The 16,386-nt window shown below is 42.9% G+C and overlaps 1 protein-coding gene across 7 annotated transcripts in view; it reads right to left on the bottom strand.

Moving 5' to 3' along the window:
* Nbas (NBAS subunit of NRZ tethering complex) overlaps positions 1 to 695 on the bottom strand; it is a 275,006-nt gene extending 274,311 nt beyond the window's left edge. For all 7 annotated transcript variants that reach the window (XR_003486979.2, XR_004770656.1, XM_027424647.2 and 4 more), the window contains exon 1: positions 538 to 695. Coding sequence is in view for 5 of the 7 variants with exons in the window: in XM_027424647.2 (XP_027280448.1) it covers positions 538 to 651 (114 nt within the window). In the remaining 2 variants the exon portion in view is untranslated. The remainder of the gene's footprint in view (positions 1 to 537) is intronic.
* Positions 696 to 16,386: the final 15,691 nt, after the last annotated feature.

Genomic DNA, 16,386 nt, shown 5'->3' with positions numbered 1-16,386 from the left:
CACACACACATCACACACACACACACACACACACACACACACACACACACACACACACACACACACACACACACACACACACACACACACACACACACACAACACACACACACACAACACACACACACACACACACACACACACACACACACACACACACACACACACACACACACTACTATTACTGATATCGAGAAGACCGTAGGGTCCGGCGAAATTCTCCCGCCAAAGAGAAGAAGGTAGCAAGCAAAGTCCGGATGTGGAAAAGACTACCCATAGTATTCCCTTTCGGTGGCGAGTGACACTGGCCTCCCGAGAGGGTGACAGCCTGCCTGAGGGCGGAGAGCCGAACTCTGACGCGGAGCTGCCTCCACCGACACCTCTCAGAGAGCCCCAGACCCAGGCGCCCCGCCGTTGCCAGGCGACAGCACAGCTGCCATCCCCGCTCCGCTGTGCTGCGTGGCACCGCGACGTGGCTCTTCACGCCCCGCGCCCGCCCGCGCCAAGCCGACCGCCATCAAGGAGGGCCCGGGTCACCTGCACTTCGGTCTCGGGTGGCCACTCGGTGTTGACCAGCAAGTCATAGAGAATCGTCTCCTCCTCGTCAGCAGAGCCGGGGCTCGAAGCCGGCGCTGACTCGGAGGCCGCCATGTTGACCGGGAAATGAGTGGCGGAGGGAGGGGCGCTACGGCATCTGACGAGGGTCAAACTTCCCAGGACGCGGCCGCTGCTGATTGGAAAGAGTGAAGTGAATTAATTGGCCACTGAAAGGGAATACTATGGGTAGAAAAATGACCCTGTCTGCGGTAGGTCTTGGACCCGGTCCATTCTGTGTGCCTACTCATGTGTGCCTAAAATGACCAAAGTCACTAAATTTTTCTTACCCAATCAGTTTCTACAAAAGACTAGGAGCAAGTACCTCCCAAAATGCTGGTGTTCATTTAGATATCCATCCCCCAACACAGAAAGAGTTCGGGCAGAGAACTTTAAATACAACAAGAGGTTATCCAGATCAAGAGATTAAACTAATGGCTGAGTATCACAGGGATGGTGTTTTCAGGTTCCTAAAATCCCAGTGAGGTCCAGAGGATCTGATGGAGACTTTCTATAGCAAGTAGAGCTTGTCAGCTGTGTAACACGGTGCCCTAGACATCACTATACAACATGGACTAGCCTCAGACTCAGTCCTCCGCAGGTCTCGGGGTACAGATATGTGCCATCCTGCCCAGCCATGGACCTTCAACTGTAGATAGAAATTGGATCCCCCGGAGAAGGTCGGGAGAGAATATTTAAGTTAGAAGGGACTTCGGTGAATAGAGAGAGGCCAAGTTGAGAAAGGGTGCAGAGTACTGTTTTGACAGCTTGAGGATTCCCTGGGGCGGTGGCGGAGGGCAGGGAATGGAGAGGTTACCTCATTTATTCATGAACAAATGTCTCTCTGTGGAAGGCCCTTTATTTTAAACAGAGCCAATTGTGACCTGAATGACCATGCATGTTGCCTTAAAAAGAAGCACAATTTCCCAAGATACCTCCAGAAATTACACTGTACAATAACCATCTCTGTACATTAGGCAGCAGTATGATTATAAAGGCACAACTAGAGCATGTCTAATGGTTCCCATTTCTCTCCAAGTTAAATTAGCTCAAAGCCATATACCTCTTGCCTGCACGTTGTAGTCTCACAGCTGAACTCCTGTTGCACACACACCCCACTTAGCCTGACGCTTCTGTTTCTGAGACACTACACACACATAAACAGCAGGCACTTTGACAGAGATGTTCCCTATGCATGAAGTTTCTACCTGATATACAGTGGCTCTTTCAAGTTTTTGTTCAAATGCCACCTTCCTTCTGAACTCTACCCTGCCCGCCTCTGTCTATATTTGCAAACACCTCCTCACTTCGCCAGCTTCCCAGCCTTCCCCATGCCTGTTCAATTGTTTGGTGTTTGTAGTTTTTTTCCATAACACGTGTTATCATTTGATATGCTATGTAATGTATGTTTTATTGTGTCTGTGCACTGTCTGTCCTCCTCCTCCAAATGTAAGCTCTGACCTGGCAGAGTGCACCATCATCTTGTACAATAGATTCAATACACAACTGCCCTATGTCCCCAGCATTTATAACAGTACTAAGCACAGAGCAGGGACAAAGTTTATATTGTTGTTGAACAAAAGAAGAATTTTTTTAAAAAAACAACTTTTTAAACAAACTCCTTAGTTGCCCCAGCAAGCTTAGAACAACTCCTAGTGTCAAGCAAGTCTCTTTTCATTCACCTTCTGTGTAGTTATTAATACACAATTATTTTCAAATGACTTATTTTTACACATTCAGGGTATTTCTTTTACACCATCTGTGTCTTTTCATCAAGCTCCCAACTGCAAGCCCCAGCATTCTCTCTATATCCTCTATGTAGCATAGCAAGTTAGGCAACCACAAAGAGCACTTCTCACACCGGAGAATACAAAGAGATATGAACACTGGGTAGGGAAGATGTTAGGGTTCACACTGGACTTATACAGTACGTCAAAAGAGCACCCACCTTCAGCTGTATACCAACTTTCCTTGTCCTGCCTCTCCCCTGTCTTTCCTTTGACAGATACTGGGACTGCTTTCAGCTTCTTCCCTTTTCTTAGTCACCTCTCCCTGATCATACAACTACAATGAAAAAAGGATGTGTTCTTGGGGCTGAGAGATGAACCTCTGCTCACAGATGGAAACTTTAAGCTTACAAAAGCCCACGATCACAACAGAGCAACACTGAACCATTGTTTGAGCCAGGCACAGTGGCTCACACTTGTAATTCTAGCACTTGAGAGACTGAGACAGGGTACTCTGGAGTTCAAAATCAGCCTGAGCTACATGGTGAGCCTTTAAACAAACAAACATGGTTCCTGAGACCCATGTGTTCTTTTCTTCATAGGGCAGCACATGGCAGAGATGTGTATTGCAAAGGATAATTAAATACTATCAGTAAAGCATTCCAACAGTTGAAGATGTAAATGAACAGTTTGGAATGACCAGGAGTACCATACCAGCATGTAGAATTATATTGCTATCAGCTTGCTCTATTGGAAGAAAATAAAATGTGGGATGTAAGAGTTCGATTGTTGAGGGCTACTGTGGCCATCTAATCAACGTCGTCATGTAGTTGAAACTGTCTTCTATGGACTGAATGTCTTCTCTCCAAATTCATACAGTAAAACATTCTGAAATGGGGTGTTATAAAGAAGTAAGTAATACTCGGTAAAGATAATTGAGGTGGCTGGAGAGATGTTCAGTGGGGAAAAAGCTTAAGGACCTGTTCCAGAACGAACACAAAATACAAAGCTAGGAATGGCTGCACAGAAGTCAGAAACAGGAGGATCGCTGGGGCTTGCTGGCTACTAGCCAGTTTCACTGAGAGATCAGGTCTCAAGAGAATAGGCAGAGTGACAGAGTAGGGTTCCCAGCATGCCCCTCTGTCTCCATGTCTGTGCATATACGCGCGCGCACACACACACACACACACACACACACACACACACACACAAGCAAACACACACACCATACACACACAAAATAATTGAGGGAATTTTTTATCCCTTCTACCATGTAAAGACACAGGAAGAAAGTGCTATATCTGTGGAATAGAGTTCTCAGCAGATACCAATTTTGTGTGTGCGCCCTTGTGCACACATGTGTGCTTTGATCTTGAACTTCTCACCCTCAAGAACTGTCTACAATTAGTTTCTTTTGTTTAGAAAATAGTCCATTTTAGATATTTTATTGTAGCAACCCAAGGGACTAAGGATATACCTATAATTCAGAGACAAGTCATGAATAAATCATTTTTAAAAGAAAGGTTATTGCAGAAACTAAACATGGGTTTAGTTCTTCTGTGAAGAACTTAAGGAAATACGACAAATGAAAACTGAGAAGTTACACAATAGGAGTCACCCTCATGGTTGGGTATGCCTGCTCCCCTCCATGTTGAAAGATACATGGGAAGAAGCTGAAGCTCTACATCACTGTGATCCAGCCAAGAGCATACACTGGTGCTGGTTCAAATTCCTAAGAAGAGGCATCACTAAGAGAAGTCATTGTGGCTTATCCATTTGCAGAGCAATGACCTGATGCTTATATAAGCTTTTGATAGGGAGGAGTGGAGAGGAGCTAGGAATAAGGATATTTCCACACATCCTTCCACCCTCACCACACATCAAGTACATCTCAAATCAACTAAAATGCAACGAGAATTTACTTGGCTGATTGCCATACACATGTATACCTTATAACCAGACAGAAATTGCTTAACAATGTCTCAGAAAATGAATAATTTTTGTCTCTTAATTCTTCCAGGTAGAGCTATTATTAAGTGATAGATTCATTTCGCATGAGCTCAGCTTTTTAGTCTCTGATGGCTAAAAGCCCCATTAAGCTAAAAGGCCATTAATGATTCAGCATTTAACCCTTTGTGCTTCTACATATTAGAGACCAAAGAAATTGGCTTGTCATGGGAATCTCCTTCCATTTTAAATGTAAAACTGGGTAACAAAATTAAGACATCAAATCATACCCATCATAGGTGTCATTGCATTACTACCTGAATGGATAGTGCAAAAGTTTTCCACGAAGAGTATAAATTTTAATCATAATAATAAAAGCATATTTGGAGTCATTCAAGAAATTCCTTTTTCTCCAAAAGTCTAAAGATCCCAGTCAATCCTTCCATAAATATTGTAAGACTGCTATACTATCTCTTGGCAGGCAAAATAATATCATAAACTTCAGGCATAATTTGAGCCAAGAAGAAATCCTTAGGCCCCTACTTGAAGTTCGTTCACACTAATTCACTCTACTTTCAAAGATGTAATTTCTTCCTCTACCTTTGTCACTCTGAACTTAAATGGAATGGTCAATGGAGAACAGGTCCCCCCAGCCCCACATGCAATGTGCAACAGTCAGCATGTGCTGTTCAATGCTGTTTCCAACCTGACTGATTGCTTTTATGGGCTGTTGATATATGTTACATGTGCTTTACATTGTTCTCTCATCCTCACGGTCTCTCCTGGGATGGACAGATGGACACTTGGGACTGAAGCTTGGCAATCCATTCATGCTCATTCATTCATTTTTAAAGTTCCAGTTTTGTTGCTGTGTTTTAGCTTCTACTATTATTTTTTAGGGAAGTAAATATAGGGAAGGTATTATTTAGGGAAGTCTTTTAAAATGTACTGTCTGTCAACTTGCCTGAAAAAAAGAAGCTCACTGAATCTAGCAGAGGAAAACAGCTGGCTTCTCCCGAGCTTTACCACAGGGAGCCAGGCATCTCACAGATGCACAGATGAAACAAAGCAGCAGTGGCTTCCAAAGGAAATGACTGACAGAGTTCAAAAGGAATGAACTGTTTGCCAATATGCACCAGCCTCCTCTGGAGTTCTCCAGAAGTATTTGGTAGAGAATTTTTGCTAGTGACAGAGTATCTCAAGTCTTCAACAGGGAATGGGATCAATGAAATTACAGTGCTTCCCATCACAGTGGCTGCCAGTGTATCCACAGATGCCCACGGAGACTCAAATAACACCAGCAGCTCAGATATTTCAGCTGGGCAGTGGTGACACACACCTTTAATCCCAGCACTCTGGAGGCAGAGGCAGGTGGATCTCTGTGAGTTCAAGGCCAGTCTCATCTACAAAACTACACAGAGAAACCCTGTCTCACAAAATCAAATAAAAAAAGATATATTTGTTTGGGCAGTGACAATTATTTAAAGACAAGGTCTCACTCTGTAGCCCTGGCTTGCCTGGAACTCATTCCGTAGACCAGGCTTGCCTGGAACTCACAGAGATCTGCCTGCCTCTGCCTCCGGAGTGCTGGGATTAAAGAAGTATAATACATCTGGCCAAGAGTGACTTCTTAATCTCTATAACCTCATCTTGAAAGTATGCCTTGAATAAATTTGTACTGCCAGCATGATTTATTCATGCCTATATTAGTATAGCAAATGGGAAATTAGCACAACTGTATGGCCACTTCTGGATACTTATGTTCCTGAACCAATAGGTAAATAAGGGATTAACCATGATGGCTAGGGTGATTTTTCCTAACTACCAAGAAGAAATTGGACTACTGTTCCAAAATGGAGAGCTCTGGGAATAAAGCTCACTCCCTTGAAATTTAGCTGACCTTAATAACTGTTTTAATTAATAGAGTTTGGGGAATTGATGCCGCTTAACTTCTAAAGCTCGGTTGTAAAAGCCACATGGTGGGTATACTTGAAACACATAGTGGTTATACTTGAAACACATGGTGGGTATACTTGAAACACATAGTGGTTATACTTGAAACACATAGTGGGCATACTTGAAACACCTACTTTTGGAACACAAACATTACGGTGCCTAGGCCACATGCAATGTTACAACTAACCACAAACCCAGCCAGGCGCTCATGAACATGAGCATGAGTCTTGTCATGAGTCTAGCCCACTCTTGGAGTCTTTCAGTAGAGCTGCTAGGTATTATGAGATAGATGTGATCTATACAGACTGCACCTTGACTGACTTCTTCACCCATGAATCCAAGAACAAAATAACTGAATGTTTTAAGCCACATTGGGTGATGATGTACTATGCAGCCACAGTAATTGGAACATTGTCGCTCAGCCTCTGCAAATCCCCATCCTCATCACTGTAGCATAGGGATAAGGTAATGTGAACTTTTATATTTAGAATTATTCCTGATTCATATTTTGAAGTATTGGTGATCATCCTATTTGTTATGCACCCCCTTTTTTGATACAGCAAGTTGTCTTATTTTAACCTACTAAGTAATCACAAGCTAATTTAACTCACAGACTATGCAATCAGTAGTATCACAGGTACATAGGAGGTGCAGTGGATGAGGACTTTGGAAAGGAGGAAGCAAGCCACAGGTTCCATGTGCTGGTATAAAATGGCTCTCTGCAGCAAGTGGGAAAGGGAGATGTGAATGGATTCTGGGATGCTAGGATTTAGAATGTCTGCCTGGTGCACACTCTATTCTTAAGTACTCAAAGCCTCCAGGCCCTATTCTCCTGCTCAGACTCCAAGTGCATCGCCATTTCCCAGGGAGCCATCAGCATCACTCACAGGGCCTGATGAGCCTGCAAGATGGTGAGCTGAGGAGGCAGGCTGCTGGCATGGAGGAGAGAGAGTAGCAGTCCTGCCTGCCCGTCTGCCAGTCAGCATCAAGCCATAAATAATGTCCCTGCCAGACTTACTTATAATGAGAGCGACAGTCAGTGAGATCTCTTTTTCTGCTTTACAGTCCCTCTGCAGCTCTTCCCGGGTGCCCTTTGTCTCCCTACCTCCATATATCTGGAGTGAAGGACTTTATGGCCACTTCTTCAGGGGATACAGAGTTATAGATCTCTGGATTTATGTGTTTGCCATCCCCCCTCTGGTCCCTGTACCATAAGGTGAATGCCAGGGCAGGGAGACTGATGTTCCCTTCTAATAGATCTGGGCCAGTTTCTGACAGCTTATTTTGACAAAAGCATAAAATTCAATGATGGTTGCTCAGCTCCGAAGCTGGAGAAAATACAGTGATAAAAATACAAAAACCAAAAGGAAATAAAGGGAAGGTTTATGTCCGACCGTCTCCTTATCCAAATTGCTCTGAGTCAGGTAAATTGTGAAAACGATGGGGAGGTAAGCCAACAAATTTAATGACAATAGATGGTTTAGAAGCAGCAAGATTTATTCCAGAGCTGTTGAGCATCAGTCTCTTTCCAGAATGGAAGAATTACTGCTTGTATATGAGCACAACATGGAGTCTGTTAGGGAGGTGGGAGTGTGTGACAGCCCACAGAAGATGGCCCTGAAGGATCTTTATTTGATTATTATACCAACTGTTTATATAGTCCCCTTCCACACTAAACAAGTCTATGGGCCAACTAAGAGACTGCAGAAGTGACCACATGTGACTGTGATGGCTTTGCCACCAAAGATCCCATTCCTCTTTGTTCTCTGGGGTGACTTGCTTCGATGGGAAAGGCAGGGAAAGGTGCCAGCAGACATAGCATGACATCACAAGAGCCCAGATACAGATGGAGAATAGAGGCCTTCGGCAAACAAACAACGCAGTCATGTCACTGGGTGGCTCTTTAAAGCTAGCTGATCTCCAGCTACAAGTAGACCATTAGATGGATGGTTACAATCCCCACCAGTGACAGTCACTAAAAGAAGAATTGAAGCAGAACTGCCCAACCAAGCTACTCCTGAATTCCTGGTCCACAGAAACTGAGCAATGATAAACATACTGTTTTAGGTGACTGTTATGTGGAGGTGACTTGTTTTGTAGCAATAAATAACCACGGGAGATAAAAATCAATGGTTTCATGGGACAGAAACCCCCAACATGAAGAGAGGCACTTATTCTCTCACATGAGAAATATGCAGTCCATGGAATCCTATGGCATCTGGGACTCGTACTATATCTCTTCTGGTGAATACTCCAGGCAGGGCTCCATTCAGTTGATGCAATATGGCTGTTATATCCCATGTCCATCAGACCAAGAAGAAGAAGTATGTAACACCTTAGGTAAAGGTATTTCCCAGAAGCCCACAGGACACTTCTGTTTATAGAGAGGTGAATATAGCCATGTCTAGCTACTGGAAGTACCTGACTGAAAAGCAGTCTTTATCATGGGTGGCCTTGTGTATAGACACAAGTCCAAATTTTAAGGAAAATGAGAAATAAATATCAGAGTAACAGAATTTCAGCAAGGTGCTAGCTTAGTTGAATCTAGGAGATTGCCAAGAAAACAGCTGTCATAATAGGAAGATATAATGGGCATATTTATTAATATGTCCAATGAGCTATGGATGATAATTTTATTATAAATGGTTGTAGACTCTTTGCCATTGATTACACTGAAAGGTTGAATGTATTTCTGTCCCTGCTACAAGAATAAAGGTTGATTGTAGGACCAGTAGAATTTGTCTGAAGTGACATTGGACAAGCTCAGGCATTATGCAGCTGGTATTGGGGGAACACATGTTGGTGGAACCCAGTTAGGAAGCAGAAAGTCTTTCACACTTGTTATTAACTGAGAAAGTCCAAGCTGACCACATGCATGGAACAAAAGCCACAAAATAGAAAGCTGGTGCACCATCCACAGAAGTGGTCCCCTCACACCTCCCAGCCTACCCAACACCATATAAATGCAACAGCGTGAAGGATCCTAGGTCTGTCACATACAGGAGAACTACCCAGCCAAAACTCTGCCCCACTTTTTGAACCACACAATTATGAGCTAAGAAACTGGTTGTTACAGTAAGCCACTGAGTTTTGGGTGGCTGTTACACTGTTTTGATAGCAAGAACTAGAAAGGAAGGCTCTTTTTGTTGCCGTGAACAGCATACATAGGAGAATATACAGTGCCTTGAGACAATCTGGTGTGTGCAATGGATTCTACACAGTCTGATAAGCTAGAGAGTAAAATTTATGGAAGACAGTGGCAGGTAATAAGTCATCAGGAGGCTTGAAGTGGAAGATCTGGTGTGTGCCATTCTCACAAACATAGACTCAAGAGCCTCATCTATCAAGACGTGGAGTGAAGGGGAGAAGGCTGAGGGAAGGTCAAGATTCGATATGAACAGCAAGGGCTCCCTGAGTTCTTTTTTATCAACACATGGATCTGAGGGCAATTTTCCTGGACAATGTTTAAGATGGAGAAGATTGCGTTATCTTGTGGAATGACAGATGGGTTTGTATCTGGTACTGTGAGTAGACACTGGAAGAATGTGGTCAGAAGACATTTTCTACTGGGTTTGTTTTCATTTAAAAAAGCATCTTCCCTTCCTGTTTAATTCTTGGCTCATCTTCATGAACATGGCAGCTTTTTTTTTTCCTGTTCCAAGAAGCATCCAAGACTAGGAACTAGGGAGAGAGTTACTAACTTATAAAAGGAAAAAGCAAACAACCAGCTTGGTTTATATTTCCTAGGCTGGGTTCAGAGCCACAGCTCCCACAAGATGTGGCACACTTCCCTTTTTGCTTGTTTGTTTGATTTTTCCTTTTGTTTTTGTTTTCCTTTTCAGCTGTGAAGAAAGGACTAAATATTTAAGGATTGTTTTTAATGGTACATTCCCAACTTAAGCCACATATCTGCTCCTCCTTGGAGTAGATTGCTTTTGCAGGTTCACTGGCCCATGCATATTCATGTAGAGACCAGAGGTCGATGTCAGGTGTCTTGCTCTATCTCTCTCCACCTTCTCTTTTAAGATAAGGTCTCTCACTGAACCCAGAGATTGCTGATTTGGCTGGACTGGCTGGTGAGTGATTCCCCTAGGATATAACTGTCTCCACCCCCTAGTGCTGAGGTCACGGACAACATCACCATGCCTGGCATGCACATGGGTGCAGAGGAGCCAAACTCAGGTCCTCATGCTTGTACAGCAAGCATTTTTACCTACCTTTGCTTGAATTTTTCCCAATAGATTCATTTATTCAACTTCCAAAATATTGAGTTTTCTTAGTTTGTTGGGCAGCGGACAAAAGAAAAGTTTAAATGGTTTAACTAATAGAGAGATTTTGTTCAAGTCCCAAGAGGTTGCCAGGGGTCTTTGAGATGGCTTAGTTTGTAAAGGTGTTTCCTGCCAAGTCTGACAACCTGAGTTCAGTTCCCTGGACCTACTTAATTGAAGGAAAAGACCAATCCTACAAGTTCTCCTCTGATCTACACACATAGGTCATGGCATGCCCTCCCAGAGAGTACATAAATAAGTGTTTTTAAGGTGAATAATTAAAATAAAAAGACATCTCTTAAGGTAGACAAGCCAGGACTGGTATCTTCACTCATCATCATGAAGAATCTAGTATTCTTTTATATTCTGCTTCAACAACCTTATTGAGAGTCTTATTTTATTTTATTTTATTTTTGTGCATCGTGTCAATATTTCAGGAGGAAAAGGACAAATCCTGGTCAGATTGTCATTCTGTGTGAAGCGTTTATGGAAGGACAAGCCTGGAATTACAGTTACCTTTCCAGGCAGAACTGGGTCTCAAGACTCTGCTGGTACAAAGGAGTCTGGGGAAATGTTTGGGTTTCTTGCTTGTTTGTGTGTTTTGTTATTGTCGTTTTCCATTCCAATCCCTAAAGCAAAGAAAGATAAATTGGGAGAGGCACAACACTATCATGGTTTGAATGTAGCCCCACCAAATTCAAGTATCATCAATGTGATAATACTAAGAGGCAGGACTTTCAAAAGGTAAATATAGCCTTCCTTCATGAATGTGATTAAGGCCTTCCAAAAGAGATTTCATGCAGCACAGAGGTCTTGCCCTTGCATCTTCTGTCATGTAAGGATACACAGTTCCACTGATTCAAAGGGTGCAGTATTCAAAAGGCCAGCTCTCAAGTTGAGACTGGATCCTCACCAATGGACAAACATACCAACATCTAGATCTTGGATTTCTTAGCCTACAGAACTGTGAGGATCAAGCTTTTGTTTCTTAACTAATGGAAAAACCTCTCCATTAGTTAGACCAATTAAACTTTTTCTTTTGGTAGCTGCCCAACATATTTTTGGAAGTTGTATTTTGTTTTTGCAATATAAATGAACTAACATAGACTTTTCATGGTTTATGGTGCCAATCTAAGGTGTTTTGCCCGGTCCAATCTCTATGCCCGGTCCTGGGTAGCTGAAGGTCATTTTCCTTAGGTTTACCTTTGCAAAAACCATCTGTTCTGTAGTTGAACATAGCTTACTCAACAAATATTTAACAGTCTGCCTGACTGTAAATTTCTGCATCATGATTAATGCATCCCAAAGACCCAATTACATAAACTGTGAGTTTATTATGAGACCATAGGAATAAATACTGAGGACAAAAGTACGAGTGGAGTTTGGATAGTCCAGTGGAATGTCTTCTCTGTCTACCTGCCACTTGGAACCACACATGGTGCCTGTCCTTTTGCTAACTGGGTTTGTCGAATCAAGTGTTTCTAGAAATCTCCTTCTGCAGATACATTTAATCAAAATTTTCTTCATTGACTGGACCAGTAAGAAATTGGTCCTTTGTTTTCTGGTTTCTAGTCCTTTGTTTGCCTGGTCATCTCTATCTGGTTTTCTCATACTCACCAACTAAAACAAACAAACAACAAAACAAAAACATGCATACTGTATTCCATTCTTCTGCTTTGCATTCTTGAAGGCATTGTAAAACACACACACACACACACACACACACACACACACACACACACACACACACACTTAGAACAGTGTATCCCATAAGATCATAAAAAATATTATCAATTACCTTGAAATATGATCTATGTGTTTTTCTTCCTTTTCTTAAGTTAACTAATATATGATTGTTGTATGTGTGCATGCATGCCACAGCACATGTGTGGATGCTAGAGGACAACCTTATGGAGCCTATTCTCTCCTTGTAGCTGATTTTCCTGCAGATCCATCTCACTGACCCTCTGAGGCTCATTTCTTTTCCTGACCTAAATGAAATCCTTGACCTGCTTGTAAAGCTCTTTTGGTCATTTTCAACTAATGAAGGTGTTTTGTTTATTTTAATCGCAATCACAACCATGGCTTTATTTCTGTAACTAAGCTATCTGAATGAAAATGAGGACATGGCCACCCCTAGGTATAGTTGAGGAGAAGGTTTCTATTGTAGATCTGAGGGAGAGAACAGTCAGAGACATCTGGAAGAGTCCAGACTAAACATGGATGGCAGAATAGATGAGACCATGAACATGGGTTGGGGAAGGACAGAGGCAAGAGAGGGAGAAGAACCAAGAGAATGAGGACAAAGAGAGGAGAGAGAGAAAAAAAAAAAAAACAAGACTGTGTGGCCAAATGGCTGGGTCATATAGGAATCAGAAGCTGGTGAAAGGGCAATGAGCTGAGGGCTCAAGAGGTAGTGGATGGGAGTGGAAGTTCTGAGAGAAGCCAGGATTCTGCAACAAGCACTTAGATTCTGAGTGAGCCTGGCTGTCAGTGTCTGCTTTGAGATGTTAATAGGCACCTCAGTTACTCAACTGTCCTGAGTTTCTTTAGGACCTAGCACTACAGAATCTGGTATAGTGGTTAAGAGTCATAACTTTAACAAGGTGTAGCTTTTTCACTCCTAGCTTGACCTATTCCAAGCCTGCAATGCAGTGGAAAGGGCATTTGTTCTCCTCTTTTCTCCACTCTCAAATTAAGTCTTTTTTCTTAATTAGGTTTTATTTCTGTGAAGAGACATCATAACCATGGCAACTCTTTATTTATTTATTTATTTATTTATTTATTTATTTATTTTTGGTTTTTCAAGACAGGGTTTCTCTGTGGTTTTGGAAGCTGTCCTGGAACGAGTTCTTGTAGACCAGGTTGGTCTCGAACTCACAGAGATCAGAACCACGGCAACTCTTAGAAAGGAAAACATTCAACTGGGACTGGCTTACAGTTCAGGGGTTTAATTCATTACCATCTTGGCAGGAAGCATGGTGTTGGAGAGTTAGCTGAGAGTTCTATATCTGGATCTGCAGGCAGCAGGAAAAGACAATGAGCCATGACACAGTGAGCATGGCTTAAGCTTCTGAAACCCCAAAGCCCAGTGGCACACTTTCTCCAAGGCCACTCCTATTCCAACAAGAACACACCCCCTAATAGTGTCAGTTTGAACCATGGGTCCATTTTCATTCAAACCACCACAGTCTTATTTCTGATATATAAGTAAGGATGGAGTCTAGATTTCTCTTGGAAATGCCCTGATCCAGTCATGCTTAAGGTGCATGGAGTAAAATCACTCTGAAGAGACAAAGGTGTTCCTGTCTTTGGAAATGAGATCATTGAAACAAAGCACCTTGAGAAATTGCAATCTCCCCTAGAATCCCATGCTGGGAAAAGGAGAAAAATGCTGAAGCCCTAGTACCTGCAGAGGAAGGACTTGTATCTCAGCAACAGATTTCAATCAGTACTGAAGACTTGTCAGGCTATCAGAGACTGGAGCTGAGATGATGATGATGGGCAGGACCACACCTTGACAGATTTGCTTAGTTCTACACTTAGCTCTTGCCCTCTGTTTAAACCTATACCTCATGGCAGGACCCTAAAGACGGCCTTGAAGAGAACATCACCAGACTACTTTGTTGTTCTTCCCAATGTATCCTATTGAACATGTACCTTTTTTCTACTTTTCACTGTCACTTGTATGTTTGACTGGCCTGTTGAGGACTGCTGGCTGATACTAATTTGTTAGGGATGCCAAAGCCCAAGCTCTGACCCTAACAACTTTGACTACAAAGACTTAGTCTTTCCCTCAAAGGGCATATCTTAGCCATTCTCTTACTGCTATCCTGAGAGTGTGATTCCTCGTGGGTGATGTCCCTGCTCCCATTGGAGGGTGTGGAAACAACTTGGGTCCTGGAGGATTTATCTGATGACTCATTCCACCTGTATGGGCAATTCATTTAAATGCATTCCCTTTGAAGTTCACTTCCCATGGGTTCAGTTGGCCTTTGGTGGGAAAAGACATGTTTCTTCCACAGTTACTGAAAATGCATTTTGTTCTCCCAGCAGCCTTCTTTTCCCTTCTGTCCTACTACAAGACTCAAACTCCTGAGATTAAAGTTTCTCTGAATGGAACCCTGGAAAATGCTTTTTCCTTTGAGACAGAAAACATGACAGAACATCAGCAGCTACTTTTTAGAACAATATTTTAACTTGCTTATGGTATTACTATCCTGTGACTGTTACAAAACACCAAGACCCAAGGCAACTTAAGGAAGGGAGAGTATATTTGGCTTGTAGTTCCAGATGGCTAAGTGTCCATGATAGAGGGGTGGAGGCATGGCACCAAGTTGCAGGCATGGCAGCAGGAACAGGAATTCAAGAGCTTACACCTTAAACTGCAAGCATAAATCAGAGGGAGAATTGCAAATGGAACAAGGCTTTTAATATCAAAATCCTGTCCACCAACAAAGCATCCCCCAGCAGTACCACCAACTAGGGAACACATGTTCAAAGACACACACCACCACACCTCTTAATACTTTGATGGATGTAGGGTGAGTGCTAGCTAAAGGCATAAATACCAAGTTTCATATTCTGCTTTGGCCTGTGGCACAGTATGTAATCTGGTACTTCTCTTTGGTCCATGGGCATATTTGGTGTATGCTCATAATTGTTGCATTACATAACTCTCCTGAGTGTCATTTCCATGAAGTATTAAAAAAGTACAAAATATTATGTGAGTGGTGGCCTCTGTGAGTGTCGAGCTGAAGGCCTAAATGGATTCTCCATTGCCTTTGGAGCTTCAGGCAAATCCTGTTGGGCATATTAGTGATAATTAGAACAACACATCCGTGACTACCATGTGTTATTTACTCTTCTAAGAGCTTTGTGTCAGGTCCCAAAGAAACCCAGGACAAATGGCTAATGGTGTGCCTATTAGCATATCAAAGCACATTAGGGGCTGGAGAGATGGCTCAGTGGTTAAGAGCACTGGTTGCTCTTCCAGAGGTCCTGAGTTCAATTCCCAGTGAGTGGCTTACAACCATATACAGTGGAATCTGATACCCTCTCCTGGCATAAGGTTGTACATGCAGTTAGAGCACTCATATAGACAAAATAATAAATAAATCTTAAAAAAGAGAACATTGCTCTTTCTGCCATTTCTCTGAGGAGGCAGCCCCCCTCCCCTCTCTCCTTTCCCTTTCCCCAATAAACTTTTCACGTAAGTTTTGTCTGAGGAAAAAAAAGCACATGACAGCCTCTAGGTTCACGCAGTACCTCTGGTTCCTCTCTGCTCTTCTCATGCTTCCCCTACTCTAAATCTCTCTAGCCCAGGGGCTTTGCTTCCCTCCCCCTAGCTTCAGATTCCTATAAACACCTGCCATTTCAGCCATTTACTCTCTTGGTTTTTCTGAAGGGACCAGTTCCCCATTTCGGCAGCCTTAACAGCCGAAAACGTATTTGTTTGACCTTGTCTTAGTCACTAAGGTCAGATGCCTGCCCCTTTCGGCAGCCATAACCTTTACTTGGTCACTAAGCGGTCAGATGCCTGCCTCGTGCCAAGAAACCAATCAGAAGTTAGCTGGTGGTGCTTTATGGCTCTGGGTGTACTTTAGGATAAGCACACAGCAACAGAACGTAGCAACCACCCTGGGAGGGCCTATGGGCCATAACAACCAGTTGGCCAATCAACACAAGCCTGGAGGCACACCAATCCTGAGCCTGTTTGTACCCCCTAGACACTCCCCTTACACTGTCCTATAAGATCTCTATGCAGCCCCCTTCGAACTGTCTTTGCTAGCCATCCAACATGGCCGGTGGATGAAAGACCCGAGCTAACATGGGGTTAGCTCGTTAAACAACAATAAAGCCTCATGCAGTTTGCATCAAGCTTTCGACTCAGC

The sequence above is a fragment of the Cricetulus griseus genome, chromosome 7 (genome assembly GCF_003668045.3).
Source record: "Cricetulus griseus strain 17A/GY chromosome 7, alternate assembly CriGri-PICRH-1.0, whole genome shotgun sequence".
Lineage (NCBI taxonomy): Eukaryota > Metazoa > Chordata > Mammalia > Rodentia > Cricetidae > Cricetulus > Cricetulus griseus.
Note: the sequence above shows the minus strand (reverse complement) of the source record. Positions and strands in the feature narration are given on the sequence as shown.